We start from the raw sequence: 17,375 nt of genomic DNA, 5'->3' as shown, positions 1-17,375 counted from the left end.
GATGCCTAGGGTATTCTGTGAACGAAATAAAGTCCAGTCTAGTACCCTCTCAAGACATGTGCTTTCTGGGTGTGAGACTGAATACAGCAGCCCAGATGGCCTTTTTAACCCCGGACAAACAAAAGAATCTTTCCAGTTACTTCCATCATCTATCTCTTCAGTCCGGGCTGACTGCAAGGACAGTCCTTCAAGCCTTAGGGTTCATGGCATCTTGTATTCTGGTGCTTCCCAATGCCAAACTGCATATGAGGAAGCTACAATGGTATCTCAAAAATCTGTGGACACAGCACTGCCAGGATTTGGACACTGTCATTCAAATAATACCTTGCATTCAAAAGGAATTTTTGTGGTGGGCTCAGGAATGTCACCTAAACAAGGGACTCTCTGTGACCCGCCAGAGGCAAGTCAGATTCTAACGACAGATGCCTCAGATGTTGCTTGGGAGCTCATCTAAATGGAAAGTGGATACAAGACAAGTGGCCTGCCAGACTACAGCATCTACATATCAACATGAAAGAGATGTTAGCAGTTCAGTTTGCATTAATGGCTTTCAAGGAGTTACTTCTTCCAGGGCAGGTGTTGATTCTAACAGACAACACAACTGTCATGTGGTACATCAACAAACAAGGGGAACACATTCTTACCCATTGTGCAGACAAGCAATGATTTTATGGGAGACTGCGCTCAGTCTGCAACTAACTCTTCAGGCAAGGTTTCTGCCGGGGGCACAGAACTCCTTAGCAGATGTATTAAGCAGACAAATCATGGATCCCCACGAGTGGAAACTGGATCTTCATGTATTTCAAAATTGACAGTGTCATGGGGAACTCCAGACATAGATCTGTTTGCTTCTCCACTAAACCACCAGCTGCCAAAGTTTTGCACGAAAGGATTTCATCACACAGCTTGGAAAGTGGATGCTCTTTCTTTCAGTTGGAAAAATCTTCATGTGTATGCCTTTCCACCTCTGCCTCTTCTTCCAAAGGTGCTTCTAAAGGTCAGACAAGACAAGCCAAGGATGATTTTAATAGCTCCACATTGGCCTCGGCAGCACTGGTACCCATTACTAAGGAGTCTGGTAAGGAAGCCTCCATGGCCTTTACCCTTGATTCCACACCTGTTGTCTCAGAGGGACGGTCATTTGCTCAATGTCAAGCTTCACTCTCTACATCTAACAGCCTGGCATATTCTGTTTTGAAAGACAGCAGGTCTCAGCTTCCTCAACAAGTTTTAAATGTGATTATGGAAGCCAGAAGACCTAGTACAAGGAAAGTGTACAGAAAAATGGAAGAGATTTTTGTTTTGGAGTGCAGCAAACAATTTGGAGATTACTGAGCCTAATTTGAGTGTGGCTCTTCAATATCTTACTGAGTTACTGGACAAAGGTTTGTCTTTCTCTTCCATTAAGATTCATGCTGCAGCTATTTCAGCTCACTATGATTGTGACCCACCATTGTTTTCGCATCCTTTGTTCAAGCAATTTCTTAGAGGGCAAAGAATATAAGACCCCAATGAGAGCTCCTACTCCTGCTTGGGATCTCAATTTTGTGTTGGAGAAACTTACTCTACAACCTTTTGAGCCTCGGCTACTGCTGAATTGAAATACTTGTCATGGAAGACTGCTTTTTGTTGGCCATTACTTCTGCAAGAAGGGTTTCTGAGTTGCAGGCCCTTATGGCAGTGGAGCCTTTTTTGATTTTTCATAAGGATAGGGTATCTTTACGTACTAATCCTTCCTTTATGCCTAAGGTGGTTTCTAGTGTGGCTTTAAACCAAACTATTCATTTGCCTACCTTTTATGCAGATCCCCAAAATAAAGGGGAAAAGATTTTGCACACTTTAGATGTACACAGGCTATTGCTTTATTATTTGAGCAGGACTAAGGATTTTAGGCAGTCTCAGCAGTTGTTTGTTTCTTTTGCTTTGACTTCAAAGGGCAAGCCTGTGTCAAAACAAACTATTTCTAGGTGGATTGGGTGTTGCATTACATTTTGTTATTCCCATCATGGCAAGGAGATTCCAGCTGGGATTAGGCCTCATTCCACTAGGGCTACTGCCACTTCCACAGCATTTCTAAGGAGGGTGGCAACTAAGGATATTTTGGAGGCAGCTACTTGGAGTTCAGTGCATACTTTCTCTAAGCATTATCACCTTCCTCTCTACTCTAAGTCTAGGGCTGGTTTTGCCACAGCTATTTTGCAAGGCATGTTGTCAGTTCCTGCTTCCTTATGATTTGCCAGCCTCCCTTACCTCTGCTTTGGGATTCTACCCAATAGTTAGGACTGCAGCAATGTGGAATGAAGAACATAGTACAGTTTTGTACCTACCATAAATGTAGATGTTCGAGGATCCACATTGCTGCAGTCCAATTTACCCTCCCTCCTTCCCCTCTGTGTTTAGGGGTGGTTGTGTAGGTGAGGTTATATTCTGCTACTTGTGTATATATTGTATATCTATATTTTCTGGTGCAGGTATTTTGGGAGTTTTTGTTTTTGGCCTTATCTTTTCAGGGTCTTCTGACATCTGGGGCAAGAAAAGACTGAGGATATGACGTCGGTCATGCGCATTAGTACCCTGACGTACTGACGTCAGTCTAATGCGCCCTGACCGACGTCAGCCATATACTTTGGTATTCGGGCCGACTGGACAGCGGACTACCCCAATAGTTAGGACTGCAGCAATGTGGATCCTCGAACATCTACATTTATGGTAGGTACAAAACTGTACTTTTCAGTGCCTAATTTGAGTTTTGCACTTCAGTATCTTACTGAGTTACTGGACAAGGGTTTGTCATTCTCTTCTGTGAAGGTTCATGCTGCAGCCATTTCTGCTCACTATGATTGTGACCCTCCTTTATTTTCTCACCCTTTGTTCAAACAATTTCTTAGAGGGGCAAAGAATATAAGACCCCCACGTAGAGCTCCTACTCCTTCCTGGGATCTCAATTTTGTTTTGGAGAAACTTACTTTACCTCCTTTTGAACCTGCAGCTGTGTCTGAATTGAAGTTTTTGTCTTGGAAGACTGCTTTTTTGTTGGCCATTACTTCTGCTAGGAGGGTATCTGAATTGCAGGTACTCATGGCAGTTGAACCCTTTCTGATAGTTCATAAGGATAGAGTTTCTTTGCGAACTAACCCTACTTTTATGCCTAAAGTGATTTCTAGTGTGGCCTTGAACCAGTCTATTCATTTGCCTACTTTTTATGCTGATCCCCAAAATAAGGGGGAAAAAGTCTTGCATTCTTTGGATATCCACAGGCAGTTACGTTACTATTTGAGCAGAACTAAGGAGTTCAGACAGACTCAACAGTTATTTGTTTCTTTTGCTTTGGGCTCACAAGGGAAAGCTGTTTCAAAGCAGACTATTTCAAAGTGGATTGGTCAATGTATTGCTTTTTGTTATTCTCAACATGGGAAGAATGTTCCTGCTGGGATCAGACCTCATTCTACTAGGGCTACTGCCACATCTACTGCTTTTTTGAGGGGTGTAGCTACTAAGGATATTTTGGAGGCAGCTACTTGGAGTTCAGTGAACACTTTTACTAAGCATTACCATCTCCCTCTTTATTCCAAGTCCAGGGCTGGGTTTGCCACTGCAGTTTTACAGGGTATGTTAGCAGCTCCGACTGCTATTTAGTTTGCCAGCCTCCCCTTTCCTTTGCTTTGGGATTCTACCCACAGGTTATGACTGCAGCAATGTGAGACGAAGAACATAGTGCAGTTTTGTACCTACCATAAATGTAGATGTTCGAGGATCTACATTGCTGCAGTCCAATTATCCCTCCCTCCTTCCCATCTATTGTTTGTGGTTGTTGGGCGTTTACTATTTTGGCTCTGGCCTTCTTTCCTTCTTAGGCCTTCTGACATCTGGGGCAAAAAAGACAGGATATGGCGTCGGTCATGCGCTTATGTACTACGACGTACTGATGTCAGCTCTAGGCGACAATGACCGACGCCAGCCCAGCTCTTTGGTATTCGGGCCTGATCGAGGACAGCGGACTACCCACAGGTTATGACTGCAGCAATGTAGATCCTCGAACATCTACATTTATGGTAGGTACAAAACTGTACTTTTTCCAAGAGATATATTTTAATTCTGCTGTGCTAGCTGGCTCAAAAGGAGGTAAAGTTAATTTTTCCAAAACAAAGTTGAGGTCCCAAGTTGGAGTAGGTGCTCTACGAGGTGGTCTTATGTTTTTAGTCCCTCCTGAGGTACTGTTTTAGCAAAAGATTAGAGAAAATTGGTGGATCCGTGCTGTAATGAGCAGAAATGGCAGAGGCGTGGATCTTGATGGATGAAAAGGAGAGGCCTTTGTCGAGCATCTCAGTTAAATACTGTAGTATCTAAGGAATGTTTGGGACGAGAGTGTCAAGGTTGTGAGCCTGGTTCCAGGCACAGAATCTCTTCCATTTATCCGAATAGGCTTTCCTGGTACTAGGCCTTCTGGCCTCCAGAATGACATCCATAACAGCTTTGGAGAGAGGCATTGCTTGCTTTATTAAGGAATCTTCCTTGCAGCTAGGTTTAAGGTCTTTAGCTGGCTGTGGAGTATCTGATTGTTGTGCTGAGTCAGCAGATGTGGGATTTGAGGCAAAATCCAGGGTGGTCCTTGTGCTAAATTCTTTAAGATTGGGTACCAGTGTTGTCGTGGCCAATCTGGTGCAATCAGGATAATCTTTGGCTCTTCCTGTTTGGCTTTTATGAGTAACTTTGGAAGGAGAGGTAGTGGTGGGAAAGCGTATACTCGTAGGTTTTTCTAGCTGAATGAGAGGGCATCCACTTTCCATGCTTGTGGATGGTAACTCCTTGTGCAGAATTTCTGTAGCTGGTAGTTCATTGGGGATGCAAACAGATCTGTGTCCGGGCTCCACCATTTCTGTGTTATCATTCTGAATATTTGTGGATTCAATTCCCATTTGTGGGGATCCATGATGTTTCTGCTTAAGTCGTCTGCCAGTGTGTTTTTCTCTCCTGGCAGGAATTGTGCTTGCAGATGAACTTGATAGTTTAGAGCTGTGTTCCACAAGGTCATGGCTTGTCTGCAGAGGGGGTAGGAGTGAGTGCCCCCTTGCTTGTTTATGTACCACATAACTGTGGTGTTTTCTGTCTTTAGTAATAGTTGTCCTGAATGCAGCAGGTCCTTGAAAGCTATAACGGCATTTTGTACAGCTAGCATCTCTTTTTGATTGATGTGAAGATGCCTTTGTTCTGCGGGCCACTTACCCTGAATACATTTTCCTGCCATGTGTGCTCCCCAGGCGTAATGTGATGCATCTGTTGTCAGTGTTTGCCTGGCTGTGGATTGAGTAAAAGGCTGTCCCTTGTTGAGGTGACAAGCTTGAGCCCACCATCGAAACTCCTGTTGAAGGCAAGGAATTTGTGGTATAACTGTTTCCAAACCTTGACAGTGTTGAGACCATACACTCTTTAGGTTCCATTGTAGTTTCCTCATATGCAGTCTGGCATATGGAATTAGTACTATGCAAGATGCCATGTAACCCAAAACCTGCAGAATTTTTCTTGCAGGGAGTTGGGTCTTTGTTACCATCAATTAAAAGTATTGAGTCAATTGTCCTTGCTTGTCTGGCGTGAGATGAGCCACCTGGGCCATTGTGTTCAAGCTAGCACCCAGGAATATTATCTCTTGTGAGGGCACTAGTTTTGATTTCTTTTCGTTTACTGTGTATCCCAGGCAACTTAATAACTTTTTATAAATGCCAGATGCTTTAGAAGAATGTCCGTGCTTTCTGCTTGAATCAGGCAGTCGTCCAGGTACGGATAAATTTTAATTCCTTTCTGTCTGCAAAATGCAATTACTGGTGCCAGGCACTTTGTGAAGACCCTGGGCGCAGTAGATGAGCCAAAGGGCAGTGCAGAGAATTGATAGTGCATTGAACCAGCTATGATCTGAGGTATCTTCTGCAATTTTGTCTGATAGGGACATGCAGGTATGCCTCCTTGAGGTCCAAGGTCACGAGCCAAGCTTTCTTGCCCAGCATGGGAAGAAGCTGCTGTAGTGTCAACATTTTGAATTTTGGAACATCCAGGTAAGTGTTTAGAGAAGAAAGCTCCAGAATGGGCCTCCAGGCTTTGTCTTTTCTGGGCACCAGAAAAAGTCTTGAGTAAAATCCTTGTCCTTGTTCCTGTGGTGGTACCTTTTGAATATCTCTCATGTCTGAGTGCTGGAATTTGTTTTTGAGCCTCTGCCCATCGATTTTGTGGCAGATTTGGCATTCCTTTTAACCTTGGCAGAGTGTGAAAGTGGAACCTGTAACCTTGAGATACAGTGTTGAGAACCCATTTGTCTTTGGTGATCATTTACCAATTGTGATAGAAAAGTGCCAGTTTTCCTCCCAAGGGGGCTAGCAAGAGAGAGCTGTTTGGCAGCTGTAATGGGAAGTCATTGGGGCTGCTTTTTATATGGTTGGGGCCCGTCTTCCCCTTCTTTCTGGCCTGGTGCACCCCATTGTCAAGGCCTGTAAGGACCTTGTGGTTGACCTCTACCTCTTGGACATTTGTATCTGCCCCTTTGAACTCTGTCTGTAACTGGAAAGGACCAATTCTTTGTTTGCCAATTTCTGCTAAATCGAGGAGGCTGAAACTGTAAGAAATCCTTCACCGTTTGCATAGATTTTGCCTTATCCTCCATTTTCTTTAATACCTCTTCTGCCTTTACTCCAAATAACACATCCTGCTGCAAAGGTGCATCCAATAATTTTGCTTTAACATGATCTGGTAACGTATGTTCTTTTAACCAGGCATGCCTTCTAATGACAGAGCCTGTAACTGCTGCTGTACAGGAGGCCTCTAAAGAATCAAAACCACATTGCAAAGTATGTTTTCCCACTTGTTCAGCAGCATGCAATAAATCCTGCATTTCTTTAATATTAGGAGGATCTGAATCTGGAAGCATTTTTTTGTTTCAACTGAGACATCAGAAATTGCTGATATTTTAACATATGAAATGGGCAATTTAAGGCTCTCATTGCTGAAGTTGCAGACGTATATACTTTCTTTCCCCATCTGTCTAATGCTCTGGCATCTCTGTCCAAGGGAACTGGATTCTTTGCTGATGAGGCCTTAACTCCTTTGGGTCCCTGAGAAATAGTTTCAGGGTCCGCAACAGGGCTTTTATATAGACATTTGTGTGAGTCAAGGACTCTGTAGTATCTGTCAGGTTTAACAGGGGCTGGAGGTAGGGAATCAGGATTTAAGCTGGATTCAGTATACACATCATCCACAATGTCTAACACTGGCGGAATAGCTAGGGGTCTGTGTTGAGGTAATAAGAGGAGGTCTTTGAGCCTTTTCTTGGATTCTGAGTAATCCTGGCCTTCCCAATGGAAATGCTCCCTCATGGTGTGTAAGATTTCCCCAAAAGAGTAGTCCTCAGGCGGAGAGGCTGATGGAATAGATTCCTCAGCATCAGAATCCTCATAAGGGGGTAAAGAATATCCTAGGTCTGAGGATGAATCTGAAGAAATGGACACCTGGTCGGATGAGTCATAGTCTGCATCTTGTCTAGGCCTTTTATCAGGAGGGGGATGGGAACCCCTGATCAGAGTGATTAGGTCTTCGGCCATTTTGAGCATTTGTTTCTTAGGCATAGAGGCCTGTCCTGGAGAATGCTGTATTTGTTTCTTTGTTTTTAAAGGAGCCTTAGAAGGTTTAATGCTTAACTGAGTAGGTCTGAAGACACCCTCTGAAACTTCGGGTTGCTCAGCTACTCCGGATCCCTCTGTAGGGTTGGTCTCGGTAGGCTGAAAAACTTGTGCGTCCAAAGGCCCAGCCATCTCCACGTAGGAGTTGGAGGTGGCCTGTGGTTCTGCAGAAGCAGTTGTCAGGGGCTGCGAAGGTGCCTCGCTGAAAACTGGAGAACCGGCGACTGGCCTAGAAGAGGCTTCGTCATCAGTTTTGGGCCTCGGATGCCTGTCCTTATCTTTGCGCTTTTTATGTATACTGGTCGTCGGAAGTTCCAACGGCATGGTGTAATTGAATTTTCAGCCAAAATAATATCGGAATGAAAATCTCAGGAGTTGGCCAACCGGCACTTGCAAACTGCTTTTGCTTCGGGCACCGTGTGGCAAGAAAGACTGAAGAAAATGGCGTCTGCTGCATCTTTTATACCCCTGCCGCACTGACGTCAGGGAGGAGGTGACCGCAACCGACGCCAGACCAAGACTTTGGAACTCAGGCCGACTGGGGAACCGCCTGACGGCAGGATAACCCAAGTGTAGTGACTGCAGCAGTGTAACACGATGAACATCCAGTAATCTATCCTTTGACCATCACGTGTCTACAGTAGAGAGGAAATCCTTCTATGTTGTTCAACTTATAAACAAAGGTATGGCATCTAGGTCCAAGGAAGTCATTGTTCCACTCTATTTGGCATTCATCAGATCTGTCATTGAGTACAGTGCCCCCTTTGGTATGTCCCTAACCAGGCATATCCAACAATTGGAATGTCCATAGAGGTTCCTTACTAAAACAATACAGTGCGTAAGTAACATGCCCTATGTAGACCTGCTTATTGGGAAGCAGTCTTTTCTTCTTGTGTGGCTTTCAACCACAGTTTGAATGCTATCTAATGGATTAGAATAAATAGTTCATGTAACTCACTGTCAGTAACATCTGCAGTGTACAATGAAGCCTCAGCAGACATTATCTTAAGTAAAACTTGACAAGTCCACAAAAAGAGGCTTACAGTTTAAAAGTAAAAACCTGAGCACTGTAGTGCTCTGTGCAGGCAGGGTATAAACTGTAGCAAGCAGTTTGCTACAGTTTAAACAGTAGATTTTTTTAACTAAAATATGAGTGGCAAAGCGCTCCATGCAGGCAGGAAACTGTAGAGCTGAAGATCACTGCTACAAGATTAAATGATGTTTGCGATGCCATCCTTGATGTCTTTGTGTATCCTTTGACGGTATATGTTTAAAATTGATATAAAATGTGGAATGTATATATATATATATATATATATATATATATATATATATATATATATATATATATATATATATATATATATATTTTTTTTTTCAGACAATTCAAATTTTTTTCTTTTGCACTGATGAATTATAGAATATTGGCACTTGTCCAAAGCATGATGTTGCCATCTTGGTTGTGTACTTTTCAGAAGAGTCATTTCAAAATTTGCAGTACAGTGGAGAAGGGGCTGTACGTCAGTTTACCAAAGCCAAGTATTCCTTATTTATCCATTCTGCTGACATCATAGTTGATTCTGTAATTTTGTTATATTGCTTAGAACTCAGTGCTGTCCTCGGATGGGCTGTTACCACAGAGTCCTGCTTTTCTTGTATTGTGCACACTGTTAAAGCCAGTCCTCAGATGACAGTTCTGCAACAGGACTTGCACTAATCCCCAAGGTGAGCAAGCCATACAGTACAGTTGTGTACACTTACCATAAATGTAGATGTTAGAGTGTATTCACTGTTGCAGTCACTGTTGCAGTCATCACACTTGGATTATCTGCCTGCAGGTAGCCCTCAGTCGGCCCGAATACCAGAGACTTAGTATTTCTGTATCGGTTGCTGTCACTCCAGGACTGACGTCAGGGGTACAAAAACAGGCAGCCGACACCATTACATCAGTTTTTCTTGCCCCAAATGTCAGGAGCCCCCCCCCCCCCAATAGGGAGTTAAGTTATGGTGGGGAAAGCACCACTAGTAAAAAGTAAATATCAGTACCAATACCCCTGAAAGGGGTGAGTAATAGACATAGAGAGGAGAAAGAGAGAGAGAGAAGGGGGCTGGAGGTAGGGAAACTGTGACTGCAACAGTCAATACAGTTGAACATCTAAATTTATGGTAAGTGTACACAACTGTACTATGTTCTTCGTGTTTCACTGTTGCAGTCATCACACTTGGGTTGATTCCCAAAGCTGAAGAAAGGGTGGAGACAGTCAAGAAAAGTTGGGGCTGGCTAGTATGTCCTGCAGGACTGCTGTTGCAAAACCCACCCTGGATTTGGAAAAGATAGGCAGGTGATAATGCTTGATGAAGGTGTGTACAGAACTCCAGGTAGCAGCTTCCAGGATGTCCCTGGTAGGGACTCCCCTGAGGAATGCTGTAGAGGTAGAAGTTGCCCTAGTGGAATGTGTTCTGACCCCTGAGGGGTTGGTTTCCCATAGTGCTTGTAGCAGAAATGGATGCAGTGAGCTGTCCATTTGGAAATTGTTTTGAAATGGCCTTGCCCTCTGCCCCTGGTGCAAAGCTGACTAGTAACTGATCAGATTTCCTGAAGGGCTTAGTCCTATCAAGGTAGAATCTGAGCTGTCTGTGCACATCCAAGGAGTGCAGGATCCTTTCACCTTTATTTTGAGGATTAGGGAAGAAGGTTGGCAAATGGATAGATTGGTTGAGAGGCACACTGGACACCACTTTAGGCATAAAGGAAGGGTCAGTCCTGAGGGAGACCCTGTCAGCATGGAAAACAATGAAGAATTCCACAGCCATAAGTGCTTGTAGCTCAGACACTCTTCTAGCTGAAGTGATGGCCAGATGCAAGGCTGTTTTCCAAGAGAGGAATTTTAAATCTGCTGACACTGCAGGCTCAAAGGGGGGGGGGGGGGGGGTAGAGTGAGCTTTTCCAGTACAAAGTTAAGGTCCCAAGCAGGGGTAGGTGCTCTCCTTGGTGGCCTTAAGTTGTTTGCCCCTCTCAGGAACTGTTTGATAAGAGTGTGAAAGAAGAGAGGTGGCTCAGTGTTGTAATGAGCCGAAATGGCAGAGGCATGGATCTTAATAGAGGAGAAGGATAGGCCTCTGTTGACTAGATCTACTAGGTAATCCAGGATTAGAGGTAAGGAGGCCAGTGCTGTGTCCTCTCCTTTAGACTGAGTCCAGGAGTAATACCTTTTCCACTTATCAGCATAGGATTTCTTTGTACTGGGTCTTCTGCCTCCAAGAATGACGTCCAGCACATGCTTGCTTAGGCTGGTCACTGGGAGAGAATTTAAGGAATAAGCCAGACTGTGTGATTCATGGTTTGCAGCTGTGGATGCAAGATCTGTGTCCCCCTGCTGAGTGAGGAGGGTTGGCATCTGGGTTAGGTGCCAGGGTGGCACCGGTGACAGGCTGCGCAGTAGTGGGTACCAGTGCTGGCCTGGCCAGGCTGGGGCAATCAGGATTGTCCTTGGTCTGTCCTGTCTTATCTTGAGTAATATTCTTGAGAGAAGAGGCAGAAGGGGGAAATGCATAGATTGAGAGGTTTTCCCAATGGAAGAATAGGGCATCCACTTTCCAGGCCCTGCTGTGAAGTGTTCTGGTGCAGAATTTGCTGAGCTATGATTGTAGGGGGAGGCAAAGCAGTCCACCTCTGGGGTCCCCCCATTTTTGGATTAGAATACTGAAGGTGCTGGGGTCTAATTGCCACTCGTGTGGGTCTAGAAGTTTTCTGCTTAAGTCGTCTGCCAGAGAGTTTTTTTTTTGTCTGGCAGGAACTGAGTTTGCAGATGAATCTGCATGTCCAAGGCAGTGTTCCACAGGGCCATGGCTAGCATGCAGAGTGGGTAAAAGTGGGTTTCCCCCCTGCTTGTTGATGTATCACATAACTGTGTTGTTGTCTGTTTTTATTAGCTGGGGTCCTGGTGAGAGTAGGGACCTGACAGTGTGCTGAACAGCTAGCATCTCTTTTTGGTTGATGTACAGATGAGTTTGACTTTGGCTCCAATGGCCGTGAGTGCACGTCGTCCAGGTGTGCCCTCCAGGCATAGCCTGATGCATCTGTGGTTAGGGTCTGAGTAAAGGGAAGTTCCTTGTTATGGTTGCATGCTGCTGCCCACCAAAGAAACTCTGTCCTTAGACAAGGTATGAGAGGTATGACGGTTTCCAGGTTCTGAGAATGTTTATTTTATTTTATTTTACATTTGTTGACCGGGCTGGTCCAACTGGATATATGTCCATTTTCAGTGGAGGCCCAGGGAGGAAAGCTCCACAAATCAGGGTAGTATTTACAAAACACAGGTACATTACAAAGTTTTGGCAATCATTACATTTCATTGCATTTTAATTTATTAATAAGAAAAAATCATAGTACATAACAGCTATGGATATTCATACAAAAATATGTAAAATGTCACTATTAAACTGTAAAGTCACACACACATTATTGTTAATAGAAAAGTAACTAGCTTATACAGGTATGAAGATTATTGTCTAGGGACAAGTGTAGTTAAGTCAGGATTAACACAGGGGCATAACCAATGTGATTTAAGGTAAGGTTTCAGTTTGCTTTTAAATAAGTTAACTAATGATAGGCAGGTGAGGTGATGAGGGAGGGTGTTCCAGGTTTTACCCACTGTATTAGAGAACAATGAGTCACCGGCCAAATTGTTGGTTTTAGCTGTTTGTACCAATAGTTTGTTTAATGAGCGTAGGGTCTTGAGATTATTGTACGGGGTGATAAGGTTTGTGAGTATTGGTGTATTTGTTGGTTGATACAGGATGTTGTGGGTTGAATAGTATTAGATTTGACAACTCTAACCGTCCTAGTTGATTAAGATTGTTACAATGATGGGTTCTACAGGTTGACCCAGTTGCAAATCTGGCAATATTATTGTAGGAGAATAGCCAGCTTGTTCAGATTGCTTTTACATAGTTTAGTGTAGATAGGGGAAGCATATGGTAGGGTTGAGATTAAGTGGATGAGAATAGTGGTTCTAGCTAGTGGAGTCAGAAAGGGTGTGATCCTGTAGAGGGAACCTAATTTTTTATTTACTGTTTTTATAGTGCTGTTAATATGAGGCTCAAAGGTAAGGTTATTATCAATTAGTACCCCAAGTAGTTTTGTGGTAGGATCAGGAGATAGGATAGTACCATTGCTAGATGTAACAGTAAAGTTCAGTGGGGTGGCCCTGTGGGTGGGAGTGAATAGTAGCATTTTTGTTTTTTTTTTTTTTTTTGGGCTCAAGATGAGACATCGGTGTAGAAGCCAATTATCTACTGTGTTAAACACGTTTTGGGTTAGGGACTGGAGTTCTGATGGAGAAGTGGCTGAACATATTATCGTGGAATCATCTGCATATTGGATACAGGTAGCTTGAGGTATTACAGAATGTAGGTCATTTGTAAAAATAGAGAAGATGAGAGAACCCAGTATGGAGCCTTGAGGGACACCAAGGGCAACTGGGAGGTGGGAAGACAAGTTGTTCTCCCATAGTACAACCTGTTGCCTGTTATTTAAGTAAGATTGGAACCACTGTATAGTAAGTGCATCCAGTGACAGGTTTTTAAGTACGTTGATGAGCTGGTGGTTAACCATGTCAAAGGCTTTTGACAGATCAATAAAGACGTCTGAGGACAGAGTGTCATTATTGTTATGTTGATACCAAAGACTTTAAGTACCATTGAAGTTTCCTCATATGCAGTCTGGCATATGGAATTAGTAGGATGCAAGAGGCCATGAACCCTAGGGCCTGCAGGATTTTCCTTGCGGATAGCTGGGTTCTGGTGGCTATTTGAGCGAAGTAGCCTGTCAGGCTTGTTTTTCTGATATAAGGAAAGCCATCTGGGATGCTGTGTCCAAGTTTGTTCCCAGGAATACAATCTTTTGACTGGGGACTAGTTTTGATTTATTTTCGTTGATAGTGTACCCTAGGGAGGTTAGAAGGTTCTTTACAAAGGTCGTGCTGCAACAGCTATTCCTGACGGTCTGCCTGAATTAGGCAATCATCCAGGTATGGGTAAATTTGAAATTTTCTCTGTCGACAATAAGCATTTTGTGAATACTCTGGGAGCAGTGGATAAGCCAAAGGGAAGTGCAGAGAACTGATGATGCATAGATCCTGACCTGAAATGTAGGTATTTCCTGCATGAGTCCCAGATAGGGATGTGCAGATAGGCTTCTTTTAGGTCTAGGGTGGCTAACCAGGCATCTTTGGACAGCATAGGAAGAAGGTGCTGAAGGGTGAGCATTTTGAATTTTGGTACCACCAGGAAGGTGTTTAGAGTAGAAAGATCTAGGATTGGGCACCAAGTGCCCTCTTTTCTGGGTACCAGGAAAAGTTTGGAATAGACCTATCTGTTCTGCCGGAACAGGTTGAATTGCCCTTATGGAGAGCAGGGATTGAACTTGGTTTTGTGCCTCTGCCCACTGGTTTGGAGGAAGGTCTGGGAACCCTTTTGGGGTTGGCAGTGAGTGGAAGTAAAATTTGTACCCCTGGGATACAATATTGAGGACCCATCAGTCTTTGGTGATGGAGGTCCAGTTTTTTGCATGATGGGCAAGTTTTCCTCCTAGGGGCATGAGCAGTTGGGCAGAGGTGAGGAGTGGAATAGAGAAGTCATTGTGAATTATTTCCATACAGGGGTGGCTTAGCACTCCCTGTTTTTGAAGTGGAGGCACTCCATTGCTTAGATCTCTGCATACCCTGAGACTGAAGTCTGGGGGGGGGTCTGTTTCCCCTGGGCCTGGTTTGAGATGGCCTTGAGGGGGCTGGAAAGGACCAATGTTTCGAGGGGCAGTGTCTACTGAATCTAGGAGGCTGCACTTGCAAGAAATCTTTGACTGTCTGCATAGATTTAGCCTTTTCTTCCATCTTTTTTAGAACCTCTTCTGCTTTGGTGCCAAACAGATTGTCCTTGTTCAAAGGGGAGTCTAGTAATTTTGATTTGACATGGTCTGGCAAGGTCTGCTCCTTAAGCCAAGCATGCCTTCTCAGTACAGAACCAGTGACTTCTGCCCTGCAAAATGCTTCTAGGGTGTCAAAACCACATTGCAAATGGCTTGGCTTGCAGAATGCATAAGCTCTTGTAATTCTTTATTTTCTGCACAGTCTGTAAAGGTAGCTAATTTTTGCTTAATAAGTTCTATAATATGTTGTTGGTATTTCAGCATGTGAAACTGGCAATTCAATGCCCTAATGGTGAGAGTTGCAGAGTTGTATACTTTTTTACCCTATCTGTCTAAAGCTTGGGAAACCCTGTCCAAAGGGGTGGGATTCTTAGCTGTAGTTGCTTTTATACCTTTAGGCCTCTGGGAAATTACCTCTGGGTCAGCAGTAGGATTTTTGAAAATAAATTTGCGAGAGTCAGGGACTATGTAGTACCTGTCTGGTTTCCTTGGAGCAGGGGTGTCAGGAGTTAGGCTGGATTCCATAAAAACATCATCCACAACATCCAGAACTGGAGTTATTGCTAAAGGTCTATGTTGTGGCAAATCTAGAAATTCTCTGAGTCTCTTTTTGGACTGAGGATAGTCTTGGCATTCCCAGTGGAAATGCTCTCTTAATGTATGTAGGGTTTCACCAAAAGAAAAATCCTCTGAAGGGGAAGCAGGGGGAATGGATTCCTCTGCATCTGAATCCTCATAAGCAAATGAAGGCATGTCTTCATATTCAGAAACCTCAGAGTCGTTGGACTCTTGGTCTGTTAAAGCTGCTGGGGACAGGTCTCTTTTTCTCTTAGAAGGAGAAATCTGGCTTCCCCTAATCAGCATAATCAGGTCTTCTGCCATTTTAAGCATTTGATGTTGTGGTAAGGAAGCAGGTGCTTGAGTTTGGGTCGTCGTTTTTTTTTTAGGCGTCGCTCTTTCTGTTGGCCTTAGAAACTCGGTAGTTTTAGACAGAACAGAAGATGCAAAAGAAGTCGTTGGTTTGTGTCAAATATTGAAAAACTTCCTCAGAAACCAGTGCCTGCACAGCGGCTCCGAACCCATCCGAGGTAGAGACATCTGCAGGTTCTGTAGTCAAAGAAGAGTCTTGCGGCATACCGGACTCCGAATGGGTCTGGGTAGCAGCCTGTGAATCCATCGAAGTAGGCATCAGGGGCTGCAAAAGTGCCTCACCGAGTACCGGCGAACTGACGACTAGCTTAACAGAAGTGTCGTCGTCAGTTTTGGACCTGTGCAGTCTGTCTCTGTTTTTTGGAAGATCGGTAGTCGGATGGCTTACCAAAGCCATTTCGGAATACGGAGATCGATAGCAAATGTATTTAGCGACAGTAAGAGCCCAATGATGAATAGTTCGGTTGTTGAACAAAGCACAAAACTGACAGCAAGGTAGTTTCTGACATTGGTTAGAGCAAGATAAAAGGATCCCCAATGGGGGTACTTAGCTTTAGAAGACTTCAGGATGATTCAATTCGGAAACAAAAACTCAGGTAGCGGCTGACCGGCACTCGTGCGAACTGCTTCTGCTTCGGGCTACTCTGCAAGAAAGACTGATGTAATGGCATTGGCTGCCTGTTTTTATACCCCTGACGACCTGACGTCAGTTCTGGAGCAACAGCAACCAACGCAGAAATACTAAGTCTCTGGTATTCAGGCCAACTGAGGGCTACCTGCAGGCAGATAACCCAAGTGGGATGACTACAACAGTGAAACATGAAAAACATCTGTCTTTCCTATCCAGTTTCCCAGTGCCATGGTCAGTGCTTGAACCCAGGTTGTTTGGACTGTGCTTGTATGCAAAAGCTTAGTGCCACAGAGTTAGCATTATTTTAGGTTTTACAGTCCTGTCTTTGCAAATGTAAACATATGCAGGAAATAATTCTAATTCCAGACCCATTAATTACACCTGCATCGTGAGTAATTTTTGACTTGAAACAGTTAAAATAATACAGAATTAAAGTGGTAAGCCTCACTCTACCTACCTGTCAACAGCATAAGACAGAGCGTTGTGACCCCAGTTTAGCCAAAGCATGAACTTTGAACATTTCAGTTGAAAGCACATTGCTTTAGTGGATTTCAGAACATCCTGGATGCTGTGAAATGTTTGTGTGGAGCATCTTCCATCAGCAGCAGTAATACCACCACCACCATTAAACAACATCTGTGAACTTTATTGCATGCCTAGTTATTCTGAAAGAAGTACATTTTAATTGGACTTAGAGTATTAGTTTATAACGCCTAATAGGTGTTTTGAAAGTAGCTTTTTTTTGCATATTGGGGTGACAGTCTTCTGTTACATTATCCTTTCTTGAGAAAAATGCACTTAAGAACACACAATACTGACTTTTTTCCCTTAAGAAACTTGTGTTCTGTACTGTGTTTTCCGGGCATTTTGGATATATGAAACTATGCAAATATTAATTACTTCAAAGTCTAATAGTTTGGACAAAATATGTGTTCAGTGCATTGAATGGGAGCGAGCGGAATGCATTTGCTAACCAGAAAGTAACTTTTGTTCCTAATTTTTCTCACCCATTTTCAGATTTGGCAAGATTTTATGTTTGCATGTGCCCTGTATCCCACTGATAAGGATTTTATTGAATCGGTCAGAGCTGAAGTCACGCATCAGGTATGTCTTATATTTTTATTATCGTTATTCGCTTGCAATGCATTGTTTTTTTAATACTAGACAGTATCTTTTAGAGACTGTGATCTTACTGAGACAGGCATGAACAGCAGCACATGATGCA

The 17,375-nt window shown here is 43.6% G+C and overlaps 1 protein-coding gene across 1 annotated transcript in view; it reads left to right on the top strand.

Moving 5' to 3' along the window:
• Positions 1–17,375, top strand: part of MANBA (mannosidase beta) — an 894,686-nt gene that overhangs the window by 431,867 nt on the left and 445,444 nt on the right. Inside the window, exon 10 of the mRNA XM_044061058.1 lies at positions 17,168–17,254. Coding sequence (XP_043916993.1) covers positions 17,168–17,254 — 87 coding nt within the window. The remainder of the gene's footprint in view (positions 1–17,167; positions 17,255–17,375) is intronic.

This window comes from Protopterus annectens, chromosome 2.part0 (assembly GCF_019279795.1).
Source record: "Protopterus annectens isolate FY-2018-M chromosome 2.part0, PAN1.0, whole genome shotgun sequence".
NCBI lineage: Eukaryota > Metazoa > Chordata > Ceratodontiformes > Protopteridae > Protopterus > Protopterus annectens.
Note: the sequence above shows the minus strand (reverse complement) of the source record. Positions and strands in the feature narration are given on the sequence as shown.